Genomic DNA, 21,508 nt, shown 5'->3' with positions numbered 1-21,508 from the left:
TTTCCTTTGATCTAAAATACTATCCAATTCTTTCTATAACCAAAGAGGCTAAAAGTCCAGCTAAGATTATTTTCTAAAAGTAGACCTAGCAGTTAGAAATATGAAGTACCTATAGCCAAGGAAATGCTTACTGTGCTTTCTAGAACTTAAATTAGCTAAAGTGAGGCAGAAAGATAACAAATATTGAGACAGAGAGAATACCTGACAAAGAAACAGGAGAGAGGTACAATTAGAATGTAAGAGAGAGTTGAGTGAAACATATTTAAAAAATGAGAAGAATAAAGTAATTGAGAAGTATTCAGATATGAGTGATGAAAGATAAATAAGAAGGAGCTAAAGGAAGCTTCTTTTTTAAAAAATGAAACTAATAAAAATTAAGAAAAATTTTAAGGAGGTAAATAAAAGATAGGAAAAAAACAATGGAAAAGGTGGTGCTTCCCCGGTTGCTTAGTGGTAAAGAATCCACCTACCAATGCAGAGTCATGCATTAGGATCCCTGATCCTGAAGATTCCACATGCTGCGAAGCAACTAAGCCCATGCACCACAGCTACTGAGCCTGTGCGCTAGATCCCAGGAGCCACAACTACTGAGCCCATGAACTGCAGTTACTGAAACCTCACTCCCCAGAGCCCTTCCCTACAACAGGAGAGGCCACTTCACTGAGAATCCTGTGCACTTCAGTGAAGATTAGTCTTGCCCGCAACTAGAGAAAGCCCTTGTGCAGCAACGAAGACCCAGCACAGCCAAAAATAAATGAATAAATAAATAAAATTATTAAAAAACTGAAATGGTATAAATTCTATGCCTGACACTTTAATAAATGCAGCCGAAAATTTCACAGGATAGATGGGCTGAAAATCATTCAAAGAATTGTAGTATGCAGAAATATGTATGTAGAAAGCACAGTGTTTAAGAAGTTGTCGATTTAATATAGTGTGTGATTATATGTGTGGCCTGTGTGTTTGTGTAAATGTTTTCAGATAAAAGAAACCAAAAGAAATATTGATTAATGATAATGTTATATTGTTCATCTTGTCTATTTAATTTGAAAATAGTAGTACTTATTATAATATACCCAAAATATATTTTTATCATTTCCTATATGCTAGAATGGAGAAGGAAATGGCAACCCACTCCAGTGTTCTTGCCTGGAGAGTCCCAGGGACAGGGGAGCCTGGTGTGGGCTGCCGTCTATGGGGTCACTAAGAGTCAGACATGACTGAGCGACTTCACTTTCGCTTTTCACTTTCATGCATTGGAGAAGGAAATGGCAACCCACTCCAGTGTCCTTGCCTGGAGAATCCCAGGGATGGGGGAGCCTGGTGGGCTGACGTCTATGGGGTCGCACAGAGTCAGACACGATCGAAGAGACTTAGCAGCAGCAGCATATGCTAGAAAACACGCTAAACAACTTACATACATGCCATCAGTTAATCCTAACAACAATCAAATCAGAGTTGCTGTTATCCTGTTTAACAGATGGAAATCTAAGTCATAGAGATTATATAATTTATAAAAAATCACATATTGATTTTGCCAGGATTTGAACAAAGTCTATTTGATTCCAAAGCTCAAGCTTTAACTACTGTGCCATAGATGATCTTTCATATCCCACATACCAGTGCTTCGTCATTAATCCTCTCATGTTTCCCTTTGCTTTGACTGCACATGAATTTATATGTATCAGATTTAAATCTACAGTAACTCCTTATCCATTTTTCATGTAGCTCAATAGTGTCTCATCCTATGTCTTTCTTCCACTAACTACATCTGATACAGACTGTAGCATACCTCTAGGCAGGCACCATAAATGTCATCTTTTTAACTCAGCCTCTCACAATCTATATACAGTATATTGATTTATATGTGTAATCCCTTTTGCTGATGTTTCATATAATGTAGGCATTAACATATATGAGGTCAAGAAATATCTCATTCATATTTTCAACCCCAAATGTGGCACAAAACTGGTATATGCTAATAAGTATATATATAAAATAAAAGAACATATAGTAGAAGTTGATAATAATTTCCATCATTCTCTTAAGGTTCCATGGATTGGTGTTCATATTATTATACTTTCATGACTACTGTAGCACTTTATACTCAGGCTGTAAAATCCAAGCTGCGTAAGCTAGGATTATGACTCTTAGATGTAGGAGCTGTGTGACTTTAAGTGAGATAGCTCGATATCTTTAAAGCTTCGGTTTCCTCAACTGGAAAATGGGAACAACAATAGAATTTATCTTATGGTGTTTTACTGAACATGAGACAGATTAAATAATATATATTTTGCTGAACATTCCTTTCTTCTTGTTCTACTAGAAATCTGGCTATTCCAAGAAGATGCTATTTTTCTGTAGCTCTCTCAGTGCCTCGCTGGGATGGTGGTTGCTTTATTATATCCTTACATCACTAGGACTTGAGGTGGGGTATGCATTCTTAAGCTTACTCTTCTTTCCCTATTAGTACTGCCACCATATTAAAAAGAAAAGAAAGATTTAAAACAAGAAAAGAAAAAAGAAAAAAAAAACTTTTTTATATTTTCAAATACCCTGCATTTCCTCTTCCTCCACTCTTTCTCGAAACCACTGCAAATTTTCATTCTCAACATTACCTCAAACCATCCCTATCAATGCCACAAATGAGTGCCATGTTGTTAATTCAATATTCAGTTCTCACATTTCATCTTACTTGATCAGACTTGACACAGCTGATCACTTTCTCCTTTAGATGTCTTCTTCCTATGACTTTTAGTAAACCACTCTCTTCTAGTTTTCCTCTCATTAATTATCTCCACATATTAATGTTCTTTCTGATTCTTTCTCATCTTCCTAGACTATATGATCACTGTGTTTATGGTTCATTTCTAGCCACACTTGTTCCTTTGATGATCGTTGACCATGTTGATCATTCAGACTCTGCTGATGCTTAGACCAAATATACTAGTATCAAATATACTTAAATGCTATCTTTTTTGTTTTCTCTGTATCCAACACACCAGCAAACTCTATTGATGTACCTCAAAAATGCATTGACAGTCAACCATTATTACCACCTCTGTCATGAAAACCTGGTCTAAGCTATCTTTATTTTCTGCCTGGAATATTGTTAATACATTTCTCACTGGTCACCTTGATCTTAACTGATGATTCTCAATACAAGCATCAAAGCAATTTTGTTAAAACTTGCGTGAGATCATTTCACTCCTCTGCTTGAAACATTCCAGTAGCTTTCCGTCTCACTGAGAGAAAAAGACAATGTCCCCCACTGCCTGCAAGGCCTGGGCAATTTGCCTTCACCCATGTCAACTTTCTGATCTTCTCTCTTTCCCCTTTACCTCACTCGGCCCCAATTTTCACCCACCACAGTTTGCTTGCAATTGTGTTCTACAAACAGAATAGGCATGTCCCCATCTCAATTCCCTTTCACTCATTGTGATCTCTGTCTTCAATGCTCTTCTAGGAATCTCCATAATTTTCCCATAATCCTCTCTGAAATTTACACCAAGAGTACTTCTTAGTAAGTGCTTCCCACACTTTCCTATTTAAAATTATGTTCCCCCAAATATCCCTTTCCCTGGTTTTTTTTTTTGACATAACCTCTTTCAGATACTAATATACTACATGACTTTCTTAGTGGTTGGATTATTTTCTGTCTCCTTCAAATATCAAGCAAACCTCAGAAAAATAAGGATTTTTTTCTTTTGGTCTATTTTGCTGTTTGCTATATCGGGGCTCCCTTGGGGGCTCAGTGGTAAAGAATCTGCCTGCAATGCAGGAGCCGCAGGAGATGGAGGTTTGATCCTTGGGTTGGGAAGATCCCTTTGAGGAGGTCATGGCAACTCACTTCAGTATTCTTGCTTGGAAAATCCCATGGGCAGAGGAGCCTGGCAGGCTCCAGTTCATGGGGTCACAAAGAGTTGGATATCTAAACAACTAAGTACACACATATCTGCAGTTTGTAGAACAAGGCTTGACATCTAGTAGCCATTTAAAAACATTTGTATAAAACTATATAATCTTCTATAACTGAATTGTAGTGACATAGCATGTGCATTACACATGAACATACATCATATGTATCAAGTATAAATGTATCACAATGTGAATAGGGTATTATGTGTAAGCTGTTTGTCACATAGAAATCATCCAATAAATATTAGCTATAATTGTTAGAAAATTTATATGTGCACAGTAGACATTACATATGCTTGCTATACCTGAAGAATGAATGAATTAAAAAGTCAGCATAATATATTATTCATGTTACATTAAAATGCTATAGCTTTTCCTGTATGAGGATCCAGCAGAATTGCATTGTATGCATTCAACAGACCAACTGTGGCCAAATTCTGGATATAACCATACAAAATATTGATGATTGAGTTAGTATTGTCTTTTTCATTCATGATCTAAGAAGCCTGAACAACTGTCATCAGTACTCCAACTATTCAATTAAGACACTTAATAAACTCAGAGTGGCTGAACAGTTATCACTGAGCAGGCTGATTGAGCAGCCCTGAGGGCCAGTATTGGATCTTATAAGAGCAGGTAAAGATTGGTATCTGGAGCTAAGAGGCTGATGTCAGGAACAACTGGCACAGTGTGATCCACCAACATTATGAACAAAATGCCCAGAACAACTGCTAATAATCAGAAAAAGAAAACACACTGAAGAGAGGATAGATTCACTTTGAGTTTTATACAAAGACTTTTCTAAATGATGCACCCTCAAGGCATAAAAATACAGGATGCTTGGGGCTGGTGAACTGGGATGACCCAGAGGGATGGTATGGGGAGGGAAGTGGGAGGGGGTTCAGGATTGGAAACACGTGTACACCCGTGACGGATTCATGTTGATATATGGCAAAACCAATACAATATTGTAATTAGCCTCCAATTAAAATAAAAAAAATTATATAATTTACCTAAACTCTGTTTTCCTATCGAATCCTAAAAAGGATACTATGTGTAATATCTCCATAGCAGAGATAATTATTGACTGCTTTGGTTCCTATGTCAATATTGAGCAGTGTCATAGAAATCAAACCCTCACTAAATGTGTCTTTGAATTACTGTTTGAACTCCAAGTACTATCATAAAGGTTACCTACTTGCTCCTGTATTATTAAAAGACACTTCATCTCTCAGTTCTATTTTTCTTTATGGAAGGCATACTAATTTAAATAATCACTAACTGGGTCATTCTGCCAGGTACTGAGGGAAACAAAAAGTAAATGAGACTTTCTGTGTTCAGCAATTTATAATCTAAACATAGAAACAAACATTATTTGACTTAATATAAAGGGAAAGATGGACATTAGTTATACCAGTTTCCTTGAGGTGTAATTGACAAACAAAATTGTATATTTTTAAAGTGCACAATATATGGCTTGATACTGATATAGTGTAAAATGAATAATTACCAGAACCAAGTTAATTAACATAACCTAACACAACCATCACCTCACATAGTTCTTTTTTTTTAGTGTGGTAAGAATACTTAAAATCCATTCTATTAGCAAGTTTCCAGTATATAAAACTACAGTATTATTAACTATAGTCACCATGTTGTACATTAGGTTCACCAAACTTATCCATCTTATAACTAAATGTTTGCACCCTTTAACCAACCTTTCCTCACTTAATATGATTAGTAACAACATCAAGGAGTAATGAGCAATTTGGTTTCAAGGTATAATTCGAATTGAACAAAATCTTCTCTGAACAGGTCATAAAACAGCATATACAATCCTCAATTCTAAGATGTAATACATCTTAAATCAGAGCACCAGTATTCAGGATTGTTCAGGTTTTCCAAAATTTCCAATTCTTTACCTTGAAAAATAAAAATTTTCCTGCAAACATTTTCTGAGTACTTCACCCCAAAATTCAGCAGATTTTGCATATGTATTCTCCCAACACACACACACTATATATCCACCTATGATTATATAAATCATCGTATTGACTATATACCTCATTATTATACTTGAATGAAATAACTGCCTCATTTTTGTTTCCCTAATATCTTTCATGGAGTTGATATTCAATAAAATGCAAACTAAATAAATGTTCTATAGAGAAGTGAAAATGTGGTCTAGATAAAAAGAATATGTAGAGTGGACATGTAATAATTTGAAAGTACTGTGAAAGGGAAGATAGAGAAAGCAGAACACGACCAAGGAGAGGACCTTTATAACTGTTAGAAAATATTCAAACTGGCTCATTAGAAAAGATGACTCTTTATGGAAATACAAACAAAAGTGGGGCAATTTCAAAATCACGGACTAGAGAAAGGTAGAATATTCACCAGGAAGATCATGTCTGATATAGAGACAATCAGAAAAATTCAGTTCTAAGAATCACTGAGGAAAAGATAGTTGCAAGAAAAGTAGATCAATAATGTTGTTTGCTGAAATGCTACAAAATTATAGGATTTGTCCAAGAAAGTAGTCATTGGAGACTTTAGAGAATGCACTTTCGGTAGAGATGTGAGAAAACCCAAATTGCAGAGCTTAAGGGATATGGTGCAGAAGTCGTGGTAACAAGTACAGAGATTTGATGGGAAAAGATCCAACTAAGAAAAGCCACTCTATTATGAGTTGTATCAGAGCCAAGCAAGATTATAATTACACTTTTGCTCAATTTCGATTTTTATTAAGAACAGTTAAAATGGATTCTACCTTCTCACACAATTTGGATGTGAGTATTTTATGTTTCAATGGGTTCATTTTTTTAAGGTTGTTAGAACTAGAGAGGGAACCATCTACCCTACTGGTGATCGATAATTGTATTGTATTACTTATATAGTGAATTAGACCTACTTCTTTCCCTTTCTCAACAGGACAAATGAAAGTATCTGAAATATCAGTACTTAGCTATTCTACAGAGAAGGCAATGGCACCCCACTCCAGTACCCTTGCCTGGACAATCCCATGGACGGAGAAGCCTGGAAGGCTGCAGTCCATGGGGTCACACAGATTCGGACACGACTGACGTGACTTAGCAGCAGCAGCAGCAGCAATTCTAAGTTACCTTGGAAATAACATTTTTGGGGTGTGGATGTGTGTATGTATTAGCACAGAGAAAAAAGTACACTAATTGTTCTTATGTTTCTCAGAGGTTATTTATGTATTTAGTTTTTGGACTCTTTAGCTCTCTGGCTCCCAGTATGTACAGGTGGGCTTTAACCGAGCCTATTACTACTGTTCAGAGAGACTACTGAAGTAATCCTTCTAGGCAAGGGGTCAGAGTATAGAGAAGTTACAAAGTTAACATTTTTGAACTTGCTTACTGAGAAATTGTTGCTGAAACAAGAAAAGATATATGCCCTTTCAAACCTCTGCCCTAAAACAAAATCCAATTTGGAGGTACAGGACCTACAAGATTGCTCACCTTCAAAAAAGAGGAAATAAGAAATCCAAGTGTGGGTACAAACTAAAGCAGAAGACACAGCCAAGCTTTTATCTGGAAGTGAAATTTAGACATTTAGAAATGAAATTTAGAAAATTTTACTGGAGTAAGTACAGGTGTGAGAGTTGTACCGTAAAGAAGGCTGAGTGTCGAAGAATTGATGCTTTTGAACTGTGGTGTTGGAGAAGACTCTTCAGAATCCTTGGACTGCAAGGAGATCAAACCAGTCCATTCTAAAGGAAATTAGTCCTGAATATTCATTGGAAAGACTGATGCTGAAGTTCCAGTATTTTGGCCAATTGATGCAAGGAGGCCAACTCATTGGAAAAGACCTTGATGCTGGGAAATTTTGAAGGCAGGAGGAGAAGGGAACAACAGAGGATGGCGAAGGAGATGGTGAAGGACAAGGAAGCCTCGTGCACCGCAGTCCATAGGGTCAAAAAGAGTCGGAGACGACTCAGTGACCGAACAACAACAGCAAAGCACTGAAAGTGCTGTTTCTTGGCATATTAATCTAAATATCCCATAATAACATAATCTAGATGGCATATATATATATATATATATATATATATCTCCAAAAGTTTATAAAGCTTCAAGAAAAAATGACAAACACTCAGAATTTAAAAACTCAGCCTGTAGAAAAAACAACAAAATTACTCTGAAAACTTGAATTTAACATCTCTGAATAAAAATACACTCTGTAAGATGGAAAAAGTGGAAGGGGTAGATAAGAAAATATGCCTTTATTATATTAAGATTAAAATTTGCATAAAATATATGCTATGTATGGTTTCAGAATGTGTTATCTATTATGTATGAGTGTGTGCATGTATATTGTTCAATTTCTCTTGATGTGTGCTGCCTTTAAGAAATTAAGAAATGTGTGCTGCCTATAATTAAGAAATAATATTTAAATGAAAGATGTTTCAGAGACAATCAAGTTCATTGAAAATTACTTAGGTGTAGTCTCCATTAATCATCTTTAATTATAATTGAAACAGATTCAAAAGAAACTATTGTATTGTACTATGTTCAGAGAAATAAAATCAGTCCTTATATTCATTGGAAGCTGAAACTCAACACTGTGGCCACCTAATGCGAAGAGCCAACTCATTGGAAAAGACCCTGATGCTGGGAAAGATCGAAGGCAAGAGAAGAAGAGGACAACAGAGGATGAGATGGTTGGATGGCATCACTGATGTGATAGACATGAGTTTGAGTAGGCTCTGGGAGATGGGGATGGACAGGGAAGCCTGGAGTGCTGCAGTCCATGGGGTTGCAGAGTCGGACATGACTGAGGGACTAAACTGTACTGATGTTCAGAGAAATACAATGTTAACAAGAGGAAGATGATCTGAACTAAACTTTGAAATAGCAAACTGAAAAAAAAGAAAATTTACAAACATTTCCAGAATAATACTAGAGGGACCATGTGTATCCCACAAATAGATCAGTACAGTCCATGAGGCAAGGATATTGCTATAATGGTGCCCTATGTGATAGTCTGTAATAGTCTGGAAACATGAACAATTAAGATTTTTTAATTCTTCTTGCAGAAGTGTTCAGTTTATGTAGCCAGTTCTTCTTAAGGTATCTAAAGGGGGAAAACATCAGTCTAAGAAACATAAATGTTTCAGCTCTTTGGGTGGTTTTATTTTCCTTATAATGCTATTATTAGCATTGTAATTGGAGAAGGCAATGGCATCCCACTCCAGTACTCTTGCCTGGAAAATCCCATGGAAGGAGCAGCCTGATGGGCTGCAGTCCATGGGGTTGCTAAGAGTCGGACACGACTGCGCAACTTCACTTTCACTTTTCACTTTCATGCATTGGAGAAGGAAATGGCAACCCACTCCAGTGTTTTTGCCTGGAGAATCACAGGGATGGGTGGGCTGCCATCTCTGGGGTCACACAGAGTCGGACACGACTGAAGCGACTTAGCAGCAGCAGCAGCAGCATTGTAATTTGTATGTCATTCTCTTTTAAGTTTATTAGTATAAACCATTGTCACTCTACTTTTGACCTCTAGACATACTTGATAAAAATGAAGTTTCCAGGCTCAAATGTCAGATCTTAGAAGATTTTAGTCTCAGACATTAAAATATGTCTATACCTTTAATCAGATAAGGCAATGGCACCCCACTCCAGTACTCTTGTCTGGAAAATCCCATGGATGGAGGAGCCTAGTGGGCTGCAGTCCATGGGGTCGCTAAGAGTCGGACACAACTGAGCGACTTCATTTTTACTTTTCACTTTCATGCATTGGAGAAGGAAATGGCAATCCACTCCTGTGGCTCTTGCCTGGAGAATCCCAGGGATGGGGGAGCCTGGTGGGTTGCCATCTATGGGGTCACATAGAATGGGACACGACTGAAGCGACTTAGCAGCAGCAGCAGCAGCAGCATACCTTTAATGATGACATATCTATCTCATCACTGACTTTCCATGGATTAATGGATTACCTAACAAGCATAACAATACACCTGGAAATGTTCCTCAATTTTCATTTCAGGGTTCATTTGAATTAATAAGCCCTCCAAGGAAAAAATATAATCATTAATACCTTGAAAAATAAAATGGGGACTTCCCAGTTGGTCCAGTGGTTAAGGATCCACCTTTCAATGCAGGCAAAAAGAGTTCTATCCCTGGTTAGAAAACTAAGATCCCATATACCATGGGGCACCTAAACCCATGTGCTGCAACCTCTGAGCCTGCACACTCTAGAATCAGTGCTCTGCAACCAGAGGAAGTCCATGAGCCTCAGTGAAGAGTGCTCATGCCACAGTGAAGACCTAATACAGCCAAAATAATAACAATAAAATGAAATGCAGTTTAACAAAGTTAAATCTTCAAAGAAGTGAAAGTGTTAGTTGCTCAATCATGACCAACTCTTTACAACCCCATGGGCTATAGCCTGCCAGGCTCCTCTGTCCATGGAATTTTCCAGGCAAGAATACTAGAGTGAGTTGCCATTCCCTTTTACAGGGGATCTTTCCAATCCAGGAATTGAACTTGTGTCTCCTGCATTGCAGGCAGGTTCTTTACCATCTGAGCCACCAAGGGAGTCTTCAAGGTGTTCAGTAAACATGAACAGATATAAGGGAAGTATATATAAATTGTGCGCAGGAGCACAAAGTACTCATTTTATATATATATATAAACATATAAAAAGAAACAATTATTTATACATAATTAGAAGTAACGATAGAAATAAATATAAAAAATATTTTAGTGAACACTGGTGATATGTCAGATAGTGTATTCAACTACATGAAAGTGAGTTTCAGAAAGTTATTTTTAATACGAAAATAGCCTTAGGAAGTATTAATATATGACTTTTTGAGATTGTAAACAGCATCTCTTCAGACAGTTGCTCTGGTTGTGCAGTACATAAGGATTTCATTCACATCATAGATATATGCCAAGTTACATAATAGTTCAAGGGCAGGATGGAAGATTTTCGGCTTCCAGGCTGAAAGCCTGAGCAGTCAGGGAGAACCCTTTCCTTAAAAAACAAAACAAAACAAACTTATGTTGACTTTCATGGTCTGCACACACTTAGGTAATCTCTTTCTAATTCTCTCTCTCTCTCTCACACACACACACACACTCACACACTCATTGGCACATATATTCTTTTATAGCCTCTCTAACACTCCTACACTTTGATTCAAAGTTAGTTATAATGCTTTGATATATGGTTGTTTTTAAAGAAATACTTTTCCTATCTGATCATGGTAGCATCATGGTAGTCAATATGGACAATCTGAAAATGCAAAGAAAGTAATAAAAAATGAAAACAAAACTTACCCCTTATATACCACTTTCCTTCCTTCCTCCCCTTCTTTCCCTCCCTTTCATAATTCACTAATTCATTCAAAATCAAAACAAAATAAAAAACACAAACCCCATGGACAACTTGGTTTTTTACCTCACTGTGAATAACATGGTAGAATAAAGAATATGGTCTTAATATCTTTTATCCCACATAATACATAATTTAGCAGATAGCCCTGCCTCCTCTGCTTCCAATGGCATCTCCTGTGCAGGCTCCCCACATTCGATTTGGGATCACAGCACATGTTCCCATTTCAATAAAACTGTCAGGACTGATAATGAATTAAACTGTATGCTAAAATATCAATCCTAATACTTTCATATTGGGCTAGATTGGCTACTAAAACTATAAATCAATTATGTTTTCCAATATTCTACTGGCTAGCTAAATTCTGACTTTTAAAATTTAATTTAATACTATCAATCTCAATTATACATTTATTCTTTCTTAAATCTGCAGTTATCAAACAAATGGAATCTTCATTACAAATAGGTCATCTGCAAATTTTATTATTGAATCTAAAAACTTACCCTAACAATTTGAGAAACACTGAATGACTCAAAAATGTGCCCAATTTCTTAAGTAAGAACATTTTGAAAACAACTATTATGCAGTAAACTTTTCTTAGAAGCTGATTCACACATGTGGATAATACTAGAATATTCCATTTCATGATAAAATATTTCTTGAATAAACAGTATTTTTTCCTTCCAACTTCCATATGCCTAAGTAAGGAAATACACAGAATAAACACAGGAAACCTTTTATTTGAAAGTCCAGGAGAATTCTATTCTTTAACATAAGAAAAATATAAACTGCTATACTATAATAGCCTTAGGGTATTTAAAATTTTTCCACCTTCATATTTCTCTGTCTTAGATCCTAACTATGGATAGAAGTAAGGTGTCAACTATCAGATAGGCTACTCTAACCAGTAAATCCAACCAGTAAACCTCTTAAACTTTTTTTCACACATTTCTGTCATGATTAGGATTATCACTACATTTTCCTTTGGTCTAACCCATACCTGCATTCTCAAGCATTTGGATAAGAAAAATTGGCTCAAGAAATCCATATCACATATTTCAGTTTTGTTATTTTGTGCGTTAGCCATGCTTTGTTTACTCCTGATTTCATTCCTGCATCATGTGTTCTCAAATTTTAATAGGGATTTTAAAAAACAGTAGCTGTGAAAACCGTTTTCATGAACAATAAAATAAAAGTGATGTCAGAGTCCCTTACTGAGGGAGACCAGAGAGAAGTAGGTGACCTACAGGGATGTGTTATTACTTCTGAGGGGGCATCAGAGGATGCAAGTATGGAAGGAATACTGAAAAGCACAGAAAGTTGAGAAACCTCTATAAAAAAAACTATACAAAATTTTTGTTTCTTTGCCACAGTTCTGATCTTTCAGTCTTCCTAGGTGTTTAGCAACTTATCTCCAGGAGGAAAGAACTAAAAAGGCTTTCTAAGTGTGGCTGGAAGGTTTTCCATGAGGGCAGTGAAGGGGCAGCCTTACTGTGAAATCTAACTTGGCAGGTGTGAAGCTATACTCTTCTTCAGAAAGTTACTTCATGGTCAGTGGTGACCTGATGATCTTATTTCGGGGGCTATCAATACAAGCACATTTAGAGAGACCAAGAGCTGAAATGAACTTATTAAAGAAGCTAATTTATAGCATTACAGGTTAAACCAGGGATGATTTCCCCCGATAACCTAAATTACATTGCTAAAAAGTACAGGGTTTGTGAAAGTCTAATATGAGCAATGACAGTCCTTCCATCTCAGTGTAAACACTATGAATAAAAATAGAATGCCTTATGGCATGAAGAAATATTAACACACTGATTTGCCATCTATTCTTGAGGCATAAATTAAAATGTATTATTTTACTTTAAAGTCATGCATTTTTAAGTTCCATTGATTTTTATTTTTGCTTTAAAGTAGCAATTACATTATTTATTTCTTACTACACTTTTAACTTTGTTGTTAGACTGGAGACTCACAATCCTTATAAATGGCAATGACAGGGACATTAAGTTCAGATGTACTTGAAGTAAACACTGTGCTAATTAGCTGAACTTTCCAAGGGATTAGGCTGTTGACTTTATGAAAATAGTTGATATTGTGAATTATTCTGCAAATCCCTAGAGGCATGATTTTCTAACTATGGAGGACCGAGAATGCTTTAATATGTATATAATTTGAACACTGTATGGGGGATAAAGTCAAATTCATTCATCTATCATGAGATTATTTAATTTAGCCAAGCAAAGCTCACAAAAAACATACAAAAATCACAGTCTTTGATGTCTCTAAGAGCAAATAGGTAACATGACAACAACAGATGACTAGTAAAAGTAATAAGCATAATAATAATAACAGAACAAAACATTTGTCTTGAATAGGGAACTTCTAGGATGGGAAAATTTATCCATTTTTCTTCTGTTAGATAGAGAGATTCACAGTCCCATTAAGTAGTATTCAAAGACAGACGCCGTCAATACTGAAATATCTAAGACAGGTACATTTGGGCCATTGCAGATATAACATGTTAAATGGTTCCATAGAGCTTGATGACTAATGTATTTTTATCAAATGACTGAGTTACTATCAAGGAATGACTCAAAGTCTAATGCCAAGTCTTTTACACTTTTTCACTCTTTCCAAATAAAATAGTGAGGGCATGAAACCCCCCAATTTAAGTGCAAAAATCATTTATGACATCCACCTTTGACCCCTTCAGAGATCTCTTCTCATAGGGAATTTTGGTATTTTTCACATCCTAATTTTATCCAAGGCTACTGTTTGTGTTTGTCTAATGGTTAGCAAATAGAATTTCATATTGTTTATAACAGTTCGGCATTATTTTAGTGAGAACATGTAAGTGTTCAAATAGAGGCTGAACACTGGGTTTTCTACCATATTGCAATCCTTATTAAGAAACAAAGTGCATCAGATGTTACTTTTGTTAAGATTATTTTAATTAAATTATTGCAAGGAGTCGCCAACTTTTAAAAATGAACTACAAATTAGCATTATTCATTTCTATGATGTGCTGCATTTTCCATAGAAATCCTGGCTAACACTAAAGGTCAGAGTAAAAGCACACTTACCGTCATCATATTGGCCCAAGCAGACTGTGAAGAGACAACCAAGGATAATCCCTGAAACGAACCATTTCCAGAGAGAAAACTGTTGGAACATCTTCTGTCGAATTCCACACAAGGTTGATCTGAAATAGAAAGAGGGAAAAAGAAATATTTGACAAGTTCATTAATCTGTTATAGGTAAACACACCTGTCACAGCACAGAAAAGCCTTAATGACTTCATAGTTAATTACCTGTGCCACACTATCCATTATCAAAGTAGCATAATTGTTTAATGTACTAGAACTCATCTACATGAGTTTGCAGATGAGCAATCTTTAAGAAAAGACATCCATTCTGTTATTTACTTTGTAAGCAAGTAAGTTGAGATGTTAACATACTGATGACGTTAGAGCATCTTTAAAATTGAGACCCTGTGAGTGATTCAAATGTCAATCAGTTTAAGTCACTGGATTTATCTTAGGTAGAGAACAATTCAATTATAACATGTAAGTTTTTGCAATTACTTAAGATGTTAAGCTGTTGGTGTCCTACATAAAATTTCAATAGCCATTTGTCTTATGGAATTACGTAGAAAAACCCATCATCAAAACAGAAATTCATTTTTAGTAGAGTGAGAAGAGATTGACTTAACTATGTCATAAAGACTAAGAATAAGCCGTCAGTTTTTACCACATCTGTCTTTGGAAGCATTTGCATTAATTTCATTTTAATTCTTTTGTTTTTCTTTGCAATCTGCCAGTAAATAAAGAAATTGAATGAGGTGTTAGGGGCCTGTGAGCAGATGGGCCAGTTTTCTATCTCCATCAGAAAAGAAAAAATGAATTAGCCTAAAGGGGCAAGAGAGGCCATGAAGGCCGTGATAGATTGGAAAGTGCAGGGTTTTTCTGGAGAAATGTGGGAATGTAAACCAGCGTTACTGAGTCTTCTGATTTTCCAGAACATGATACATTTCTGTTTCCCATGGTAAATTTCAAATTTCCACATGAGACTGCTGAGTGTTTAGATAGTTGTCCAAAACTTTTTAATGACTAAAAGCTTCTGGCAGGTCATACTGTCTTCTAAGGTCCTTCAGTTTACAACTCCTGACAGGGATTCTCTCTATGAAACTACTTATGGGTAAGGTCCTTCAGAATGCACAAAGGAAATAATTTGAATTTTACTTTTGCATATATTTTGTTAAATTTATATTTCTGCTTTATTTTTGTGCATTTTATAAGGTTTATTTGCACAATAGCCTGCAAAATACGTAATTTATTTAAAATTATATTAAGATTACAAGCTCAAACAATTTTTATTCATGGAATGAAAGTGAAAGTGAAGTTGCTTAGTCATGTCCAACTCTTTGCAACCCCATAGACTGTAGCCTACCAGGCTCCTGCATCCATGGGATTCTCCAGGCAAGAGTACTGGAGTGGGTTGCAATTTCCTTCTCCAGGGGTCTTCCCAACTCAGGGACCAAACCCAGGTCTCCCACATTGTGGACAGATGCTTTACCGTCTGAGCCACCAGGGAAGCCCATAATCACTGAATCCGTGGTCCATAGATTTCAAGTCACAGAACTAGATCATAGACCTTCTAAAATGGAATCTATTCTTCTGTGTTTCTTCATCTTAATAAAAAGAGTGTTCTTTTTATCTAACTCTCACATATTTTCCCCCTCTAACTGGTAAAGAACTCAGCTTCTACTTTTATAACTTCTAGACAAAGATAGAGCCCATCATTAAATATCAAGCAACTATAATGATGCATGTTTATTGCAGGAAAGGAAAAAATAAAATTGGCAAATGCTAGTCATTTTAAGAGCAGTTTATTAGAGTGAGGCTTCTTTTTAAATTCAAGTTCTTCAACTCCCATTATGACGGAGCAAATGAAATAGCATCTCTGTCTCACTTACCTCATTATTAACATGGAGATACAATAGTGCCTACCTCATACATTTGTTTGGAGGATTAAATAAACGGCTATAAATACATGCTTAGAATACCTCAGAGTGAGCACTCCACAAAGCTTAACATGAGTGTTTTTGATTCAGCATCTATGAAGTCTTCAAAGTGGTTAAACATAGATTTTCTCAACTCATCTTGAGTGAAACCTCTAAGGTAGGTATTATTGTCTCCACTCTGTGGAGGAAAGGATATGCTCACACACTCAAGGTTACAAACTCATGAGTGGCTGAAGTGGTGGTGAAGTTTGTAAGCTTGAAATTTCTGCTCATTCCATTACAAAAAAGGACAAAAAAAATTTCAAGAGAGAACATGGTTCTAGTTTCAAAGTGCATGGAGGCCCGGAATAGCTTGCTGCATTTCTTTCCTGTATACTAAGGAGAAATAGTACATGCTTATTCCCAAACCTGAAGTACATATAAGATTTGTGCAAATATGGCTTCAATTCCTCTTTTTCTAAAGAAATGTTACAACATTAAGAAACAAAAAATAGTTTTTAAATTTTAAAAATAAAGGGAAAACACTTAAATGATATTAGAAAAAAACTTAAAAAAAAAGCAATATCCATTTTCTTTACTAATTTTACACTCTCTAGAATTGCAGGCAAAGTTCTTACAGGTGCCTTCAAACAATACTCTAAAATAGTATTGTACTTTTATTATAAATTCCGTTTATTATAAATTCCATATTGAACACTGCCTTGTTCCTTGAGTGGAAAATTTCCCTCCAGATCTGCTTGGTCAGTAATACTAGGCCCTATAAACCTAGACCATGCTCTATTCTAAAAAGAAATGTAGCTGACCTATAAATAATGTCATTGTACTTGTTTTTTTCGAGATGATTGACTACCATATTCAACACTGTTATAGTTAATAAAGACATGGTGTTGCAATAGTGATTTGAAAACACAGTTGATCCTTGAACAACTTAGGGGTTAGGAGCACCAATCATCCCCCTTCCTCCAACCAAAAATCCAAATATCTCTGCATCAAATGACTTACCCAAAAGCAGTAAGCTAAAACAGTTTGGATAGAATCAAGACTCTAGGCTGCTCTCAGTCCATGTATTGTGATTCCTGGGCTTCCCAACTGGTGTTGGTGGTAAAGAACCCGCCTGCCAATGCAGGAGACATAAAAGACGTGGGTTCAATCCCTGGACTGGGAAGATACCCTTGAGGAGGTCATGGCAAAGCACTCTAGTATTCTTGCCTGGAGAATCCCATGGACAGAAGAGCCTGGTGGGCTACAGTCCACAGGATCACAAAGAGTCGGACATGAGTGAAGCAACTTAGCACACTACACACATTGTGATTCCCTAATCAAACACAAATTTTTCCCCACACTTAAAGATTTGCAAAATAAAATTATAGATGCTAATTTTACTGAAAAAAAAAACACACAGATAAAAGTGAACCTGTGCTGTACAAACCCATGTTGTTCAAGGGTTATCTGTAGTATTCTACTGTCAATAATATTGGGGGGAAAGCACAGTTTCCAATTATGTAATAATCTTACACATAAGTGGTTTCAGTTTCATGGTATTTACTATATATTTTCTGTAGTCTTTGGAATATTTTACTATTATTACTAAAGACACAATATATTGATTTTGAGTTTCACATTATTTGTATGATAAAGCTACCAGATACAATTCATATTCATTTCTCTGGCATTGAATATTCTCAGGAATTCAATTATTCAACAAGCATTTATGGAGGGTCTATGAGGTACCACTCACTCTAATTGACAGATGGAACTTATCAATTAAAAAAAATGCATATCCCTGCTTCTATGAGTCTTACATTCAGAAAATGGAGTAAGGTTATATGAAACAAATAATTGCATTCCATTAACACACCTGCAGAAAAACTTGACAAGGAAAGCATAACTATTTCAATAATCCTTACTGAAAGCACCCTTGATGGTATCTAGTACCTTGAGGGTAGATTACTGTTCATCTCTTGGAGGGAGGTAAATAAAAGGCCTTTCACTTTAAAGTATAAATGCAAAGTCTGTCAGTATACAATGCTCTACTCTTTACCTGCTGATCCCTGCCTTCTGGAGTCTGGGTTGGTTGTGGTGACACATGGCAAAAGCAGCCAAGGTTAACAGCAGTTTTCCCTCTGGTATATTTTTGAAAATGCTAACTCCTTTTTTTAAGGCTCTGCCCTGACTGCTACATGAAAAATCACTAATTTCTTTGATATATCAAAGTGTGGATACCAACACCATGATGAGAAATCCCACATCAGCATTGTGTCAGGAAGGAAGCTGGAATCTCCCAGGGAGCTGAGAGAGGAACATAAGCATTTCGCCCTTCAACAGTCTGTTCAGTCACACTTTGGTACTTTGCTATCACTGACAACATCTAGATAGAGTTATAATAACAAAACTTGTTACTTTTATACTGCTTATAGAAAATTTATACTATTTACTTCCTAGAATATGCAAACTCTCTTTTAAAGCACCCTTAGCTATGAAATTTAAAATACAAGCCTTTCCAAAGTCACCACATCTGACCACACCATATATGAATTTCCTTACTGCTTGGTGGGAAATCTTTCTTTTACTTCACTCTTGTGGGAATAAACAAGAAGGTCTTCATCGCTAGAGAAAATAGTTATCATTCATAAGCATGACCTGATGAGTCAATCTTTATCTTTTTTCTTTGTAATATGCACTTTAAAAAAATAACATTTCAGAGCCTTTATGATCTATTCTCTTTTTCTAGCTATCTCTTCCTATAATTTTAATATATTTTATTAAATATATATTAATATATTTATGTTTAGGACTACCCTGGTGGCTCAGACAGTAAAGAATCTGCCTGCAATGCAAGAGACCTGGGTTCGATCTCTGGGTTGGGAAGATCCTCTGAGAAAAGGAATGGCTAACTACTCTTGTATTTTGCCTAGAGAATCCAATGGACAGAGGAGTCTGGTGCACTATACAGTCCACAGGGTCTCAAAGAGTCAGACACAATTGAGCAAATAAGCATGCACACATGCATGTCACATTTATAAAATATACTATCCTTATAAAAGTATATATGCAAAGTAGAAAATATATTTTATTTTTTGAAGAATAAAATACATTGAAATATTTATATTCATATTACACCTTTATTCATAAAAACTATGTAAATAAATATTTATTTTAACTTTATACTATATTTATATGTATACTATATATAGATAAATATTGATCCTATATATATATCTTTTTATTCATTAGCTTAATTCTGTTGCAAGGACAGAAATGGCCAGATTGCCCCCGACAGAAAAGTCACCTGTGTTTTCATCAGGCACTGTGAGAGCTAAGGCACCTCTCCAACCTGGCCCAAACTAACCGGACTTGCCTAATCTTTGATGGAGCTTACAGTCTGACGTGCCACAGTGCCTGAGTTTACCTTTATTGCTGTTCACTTTAAAATGTATATTTGTTCGTGTTCACTCTCTATGGTGCATTCATAATATATAAATATATGTGTATACATATCTACATATATATGCATTCATAATACATGTGGTGTGTGTGCACGCATGAGCATCTGAGCATATGCTGTCACTTCAGTCTGACTCTTTGTGACTCCATGGACTGTAGCCCATCAGCCTCCTCTGTCTGTGGGATTTTCCAGGCAAAAAGTACTGGAGTGGGTTGCCATTTCCTACCAGGGGATCTTCCTGACCCAGGGATCGACTTTGCATCTCCTTTGTCTCCTGCATTGCACTGGGGTTCTTTTTTCTACTTTATATATACATATATATACACACACACACACACACACACACACACATATATATATATATAAAATGCTGTCTTCCGTTTTCACTTTTAAATGTATATTTGTGTGTACTCTTTCTGTGTGCATTGATAATATATATATGTGCATTTATTTCAAATATATATATATATACTCCTTCCCTACCTCCCTTCCTCCTCTCTTCACCCCATCTGACACAATTCAATATGCATACATACAATCTCAATCTAATGGAATCAAAGTTGATAAAAAAATAGTTTAAAAACTAAGGAGAAGAAATCCATAAGAACTTATTTCACTAACAGTGTAACTGTTCACAGGACATGTGTTGGATTAGAGTTTTAACATTTTAAATATTACTCAACATTTGTAAATATTAAATGAGAATAATTTCACTCAAAATACATTTCCTAGAACCATATGATACAAACAATAAAAATCTAAGTTAGATATTCTTCTTCTACAAACTTTGATGGATCTTAACAATAAAGAGGGCTTCTCTCATAGCTCAGCTGGTAAAGAATGGGCCTGAAATGCAGGAGACCTGAGTTGTTCCTGGGTTGGGAAAATGACATGGAGTAATGACCTAAATCAAATCCCTTATAATTACACAGTGGAAGTGATAGATCTACGGAATCGATCTGATAGACAGAGTGCCTGAAGGATTATGGACAAATATTCACAACATTGTATAGAAGGTGGTGATCGAAATCTTCCGCCAAAAAAAAGAAATTCAAAAAGGCAAAACGGTTGTCTGAAGAGGCCTTACAAATAGCAGAGAAAAAAAGAAAAGTGAAAGGCATAGGAAGAAAGGAAAAATATACCCATCTGAATGCAGGATCCCAAAGACTACCAAGGAGAGATAAGAAAGCCTTCCTCAGTGATCAATGCAAAGAAGTAGAGGAAGACAATAGAATGGGAAAGACTCGAGATCTCTCCAAGAAAATTGAAGATACCAGAGAATATTTCATGCAAATATGGGCACAATAAAGGACAGAAATGTATGGACCTAACAGATGAAGAAGATATTAATAAGAGGTGGCAAGAATACACAGAAAAGCTATACAAATAAGCCCTTCATGACCCAGATAACCACAATGGTGTGATCACTCACCTAGAGCCAGACATTCTAGACTATGAAGTCAAGTGGGCCTTAGGAAGCATCCCTACAAACAAAGCTAGTGGAGGTGATGGAATTCCAGTTGAGCTATTTCAAATCCTAAAAGATGACGTTGTGAAAGTATTGCACTCGATATGCCAGCAAATTTGGAAAACTCAGCAGTGGTCACAAGACTGGAAAAGGTCAGTTCTCATTACAATCCCAAAGAAAGCCAACACCAAAGAATGTTCAAACTACCACACAATTGCACTCATTTCACATGCTTAGCAAAGTAATGCTCAAAATTCTCCAAGTGAGGCTTCAACATTAT

The 21,508-nt window shown here is 36.0% G+C and overlaps 1 protein-coding gene across 1 annotated transcript in view; it reads right to left on the bottom strand.

The window, feature by feature from the left end:
• The window catches only part of LOC147343960 (protocadherin-15-like), a 1,781,617-nt gene that overhangs the window by 878,741 nt on the left and 881,368 nt on the right, over positions 1 to 21,508 (bottom strand). Inside the window, exon 5 of the mRNA XM_086377653.1 lies at positions 14,376 to 14,494. Coding sequence (XP_086233779.1) covers positions 14,376 to 14,466 — 91 coding nt within the window. The 5' untranslated portion in view covers positions 14,467 to 14,494. The remainder of the gene's footprint in view (positions 1 to 14,375; positions 14,495 to 21,508) is intronic.

Source organism: Bos grunniens, chromosome 26 (assembly GCF_055505025.1).
Source record: "Bos grunniens cultivar Pamir isolate PY7600 chromosome 26, Bosgru_T2T1.0, whole genome shotgun sequence".
Taxonomy (NCBI): Eukaryota; Metazoa; Chordata; class Mammalia; order Artiodactyla; family Bovidae; genus Bos; species Bos grunniens.
The sequence above is the reverse complement of the archived record's forward strand: the minus strand, read 5'-3'. Positions and strand labels throughout refer to the sequence as shown.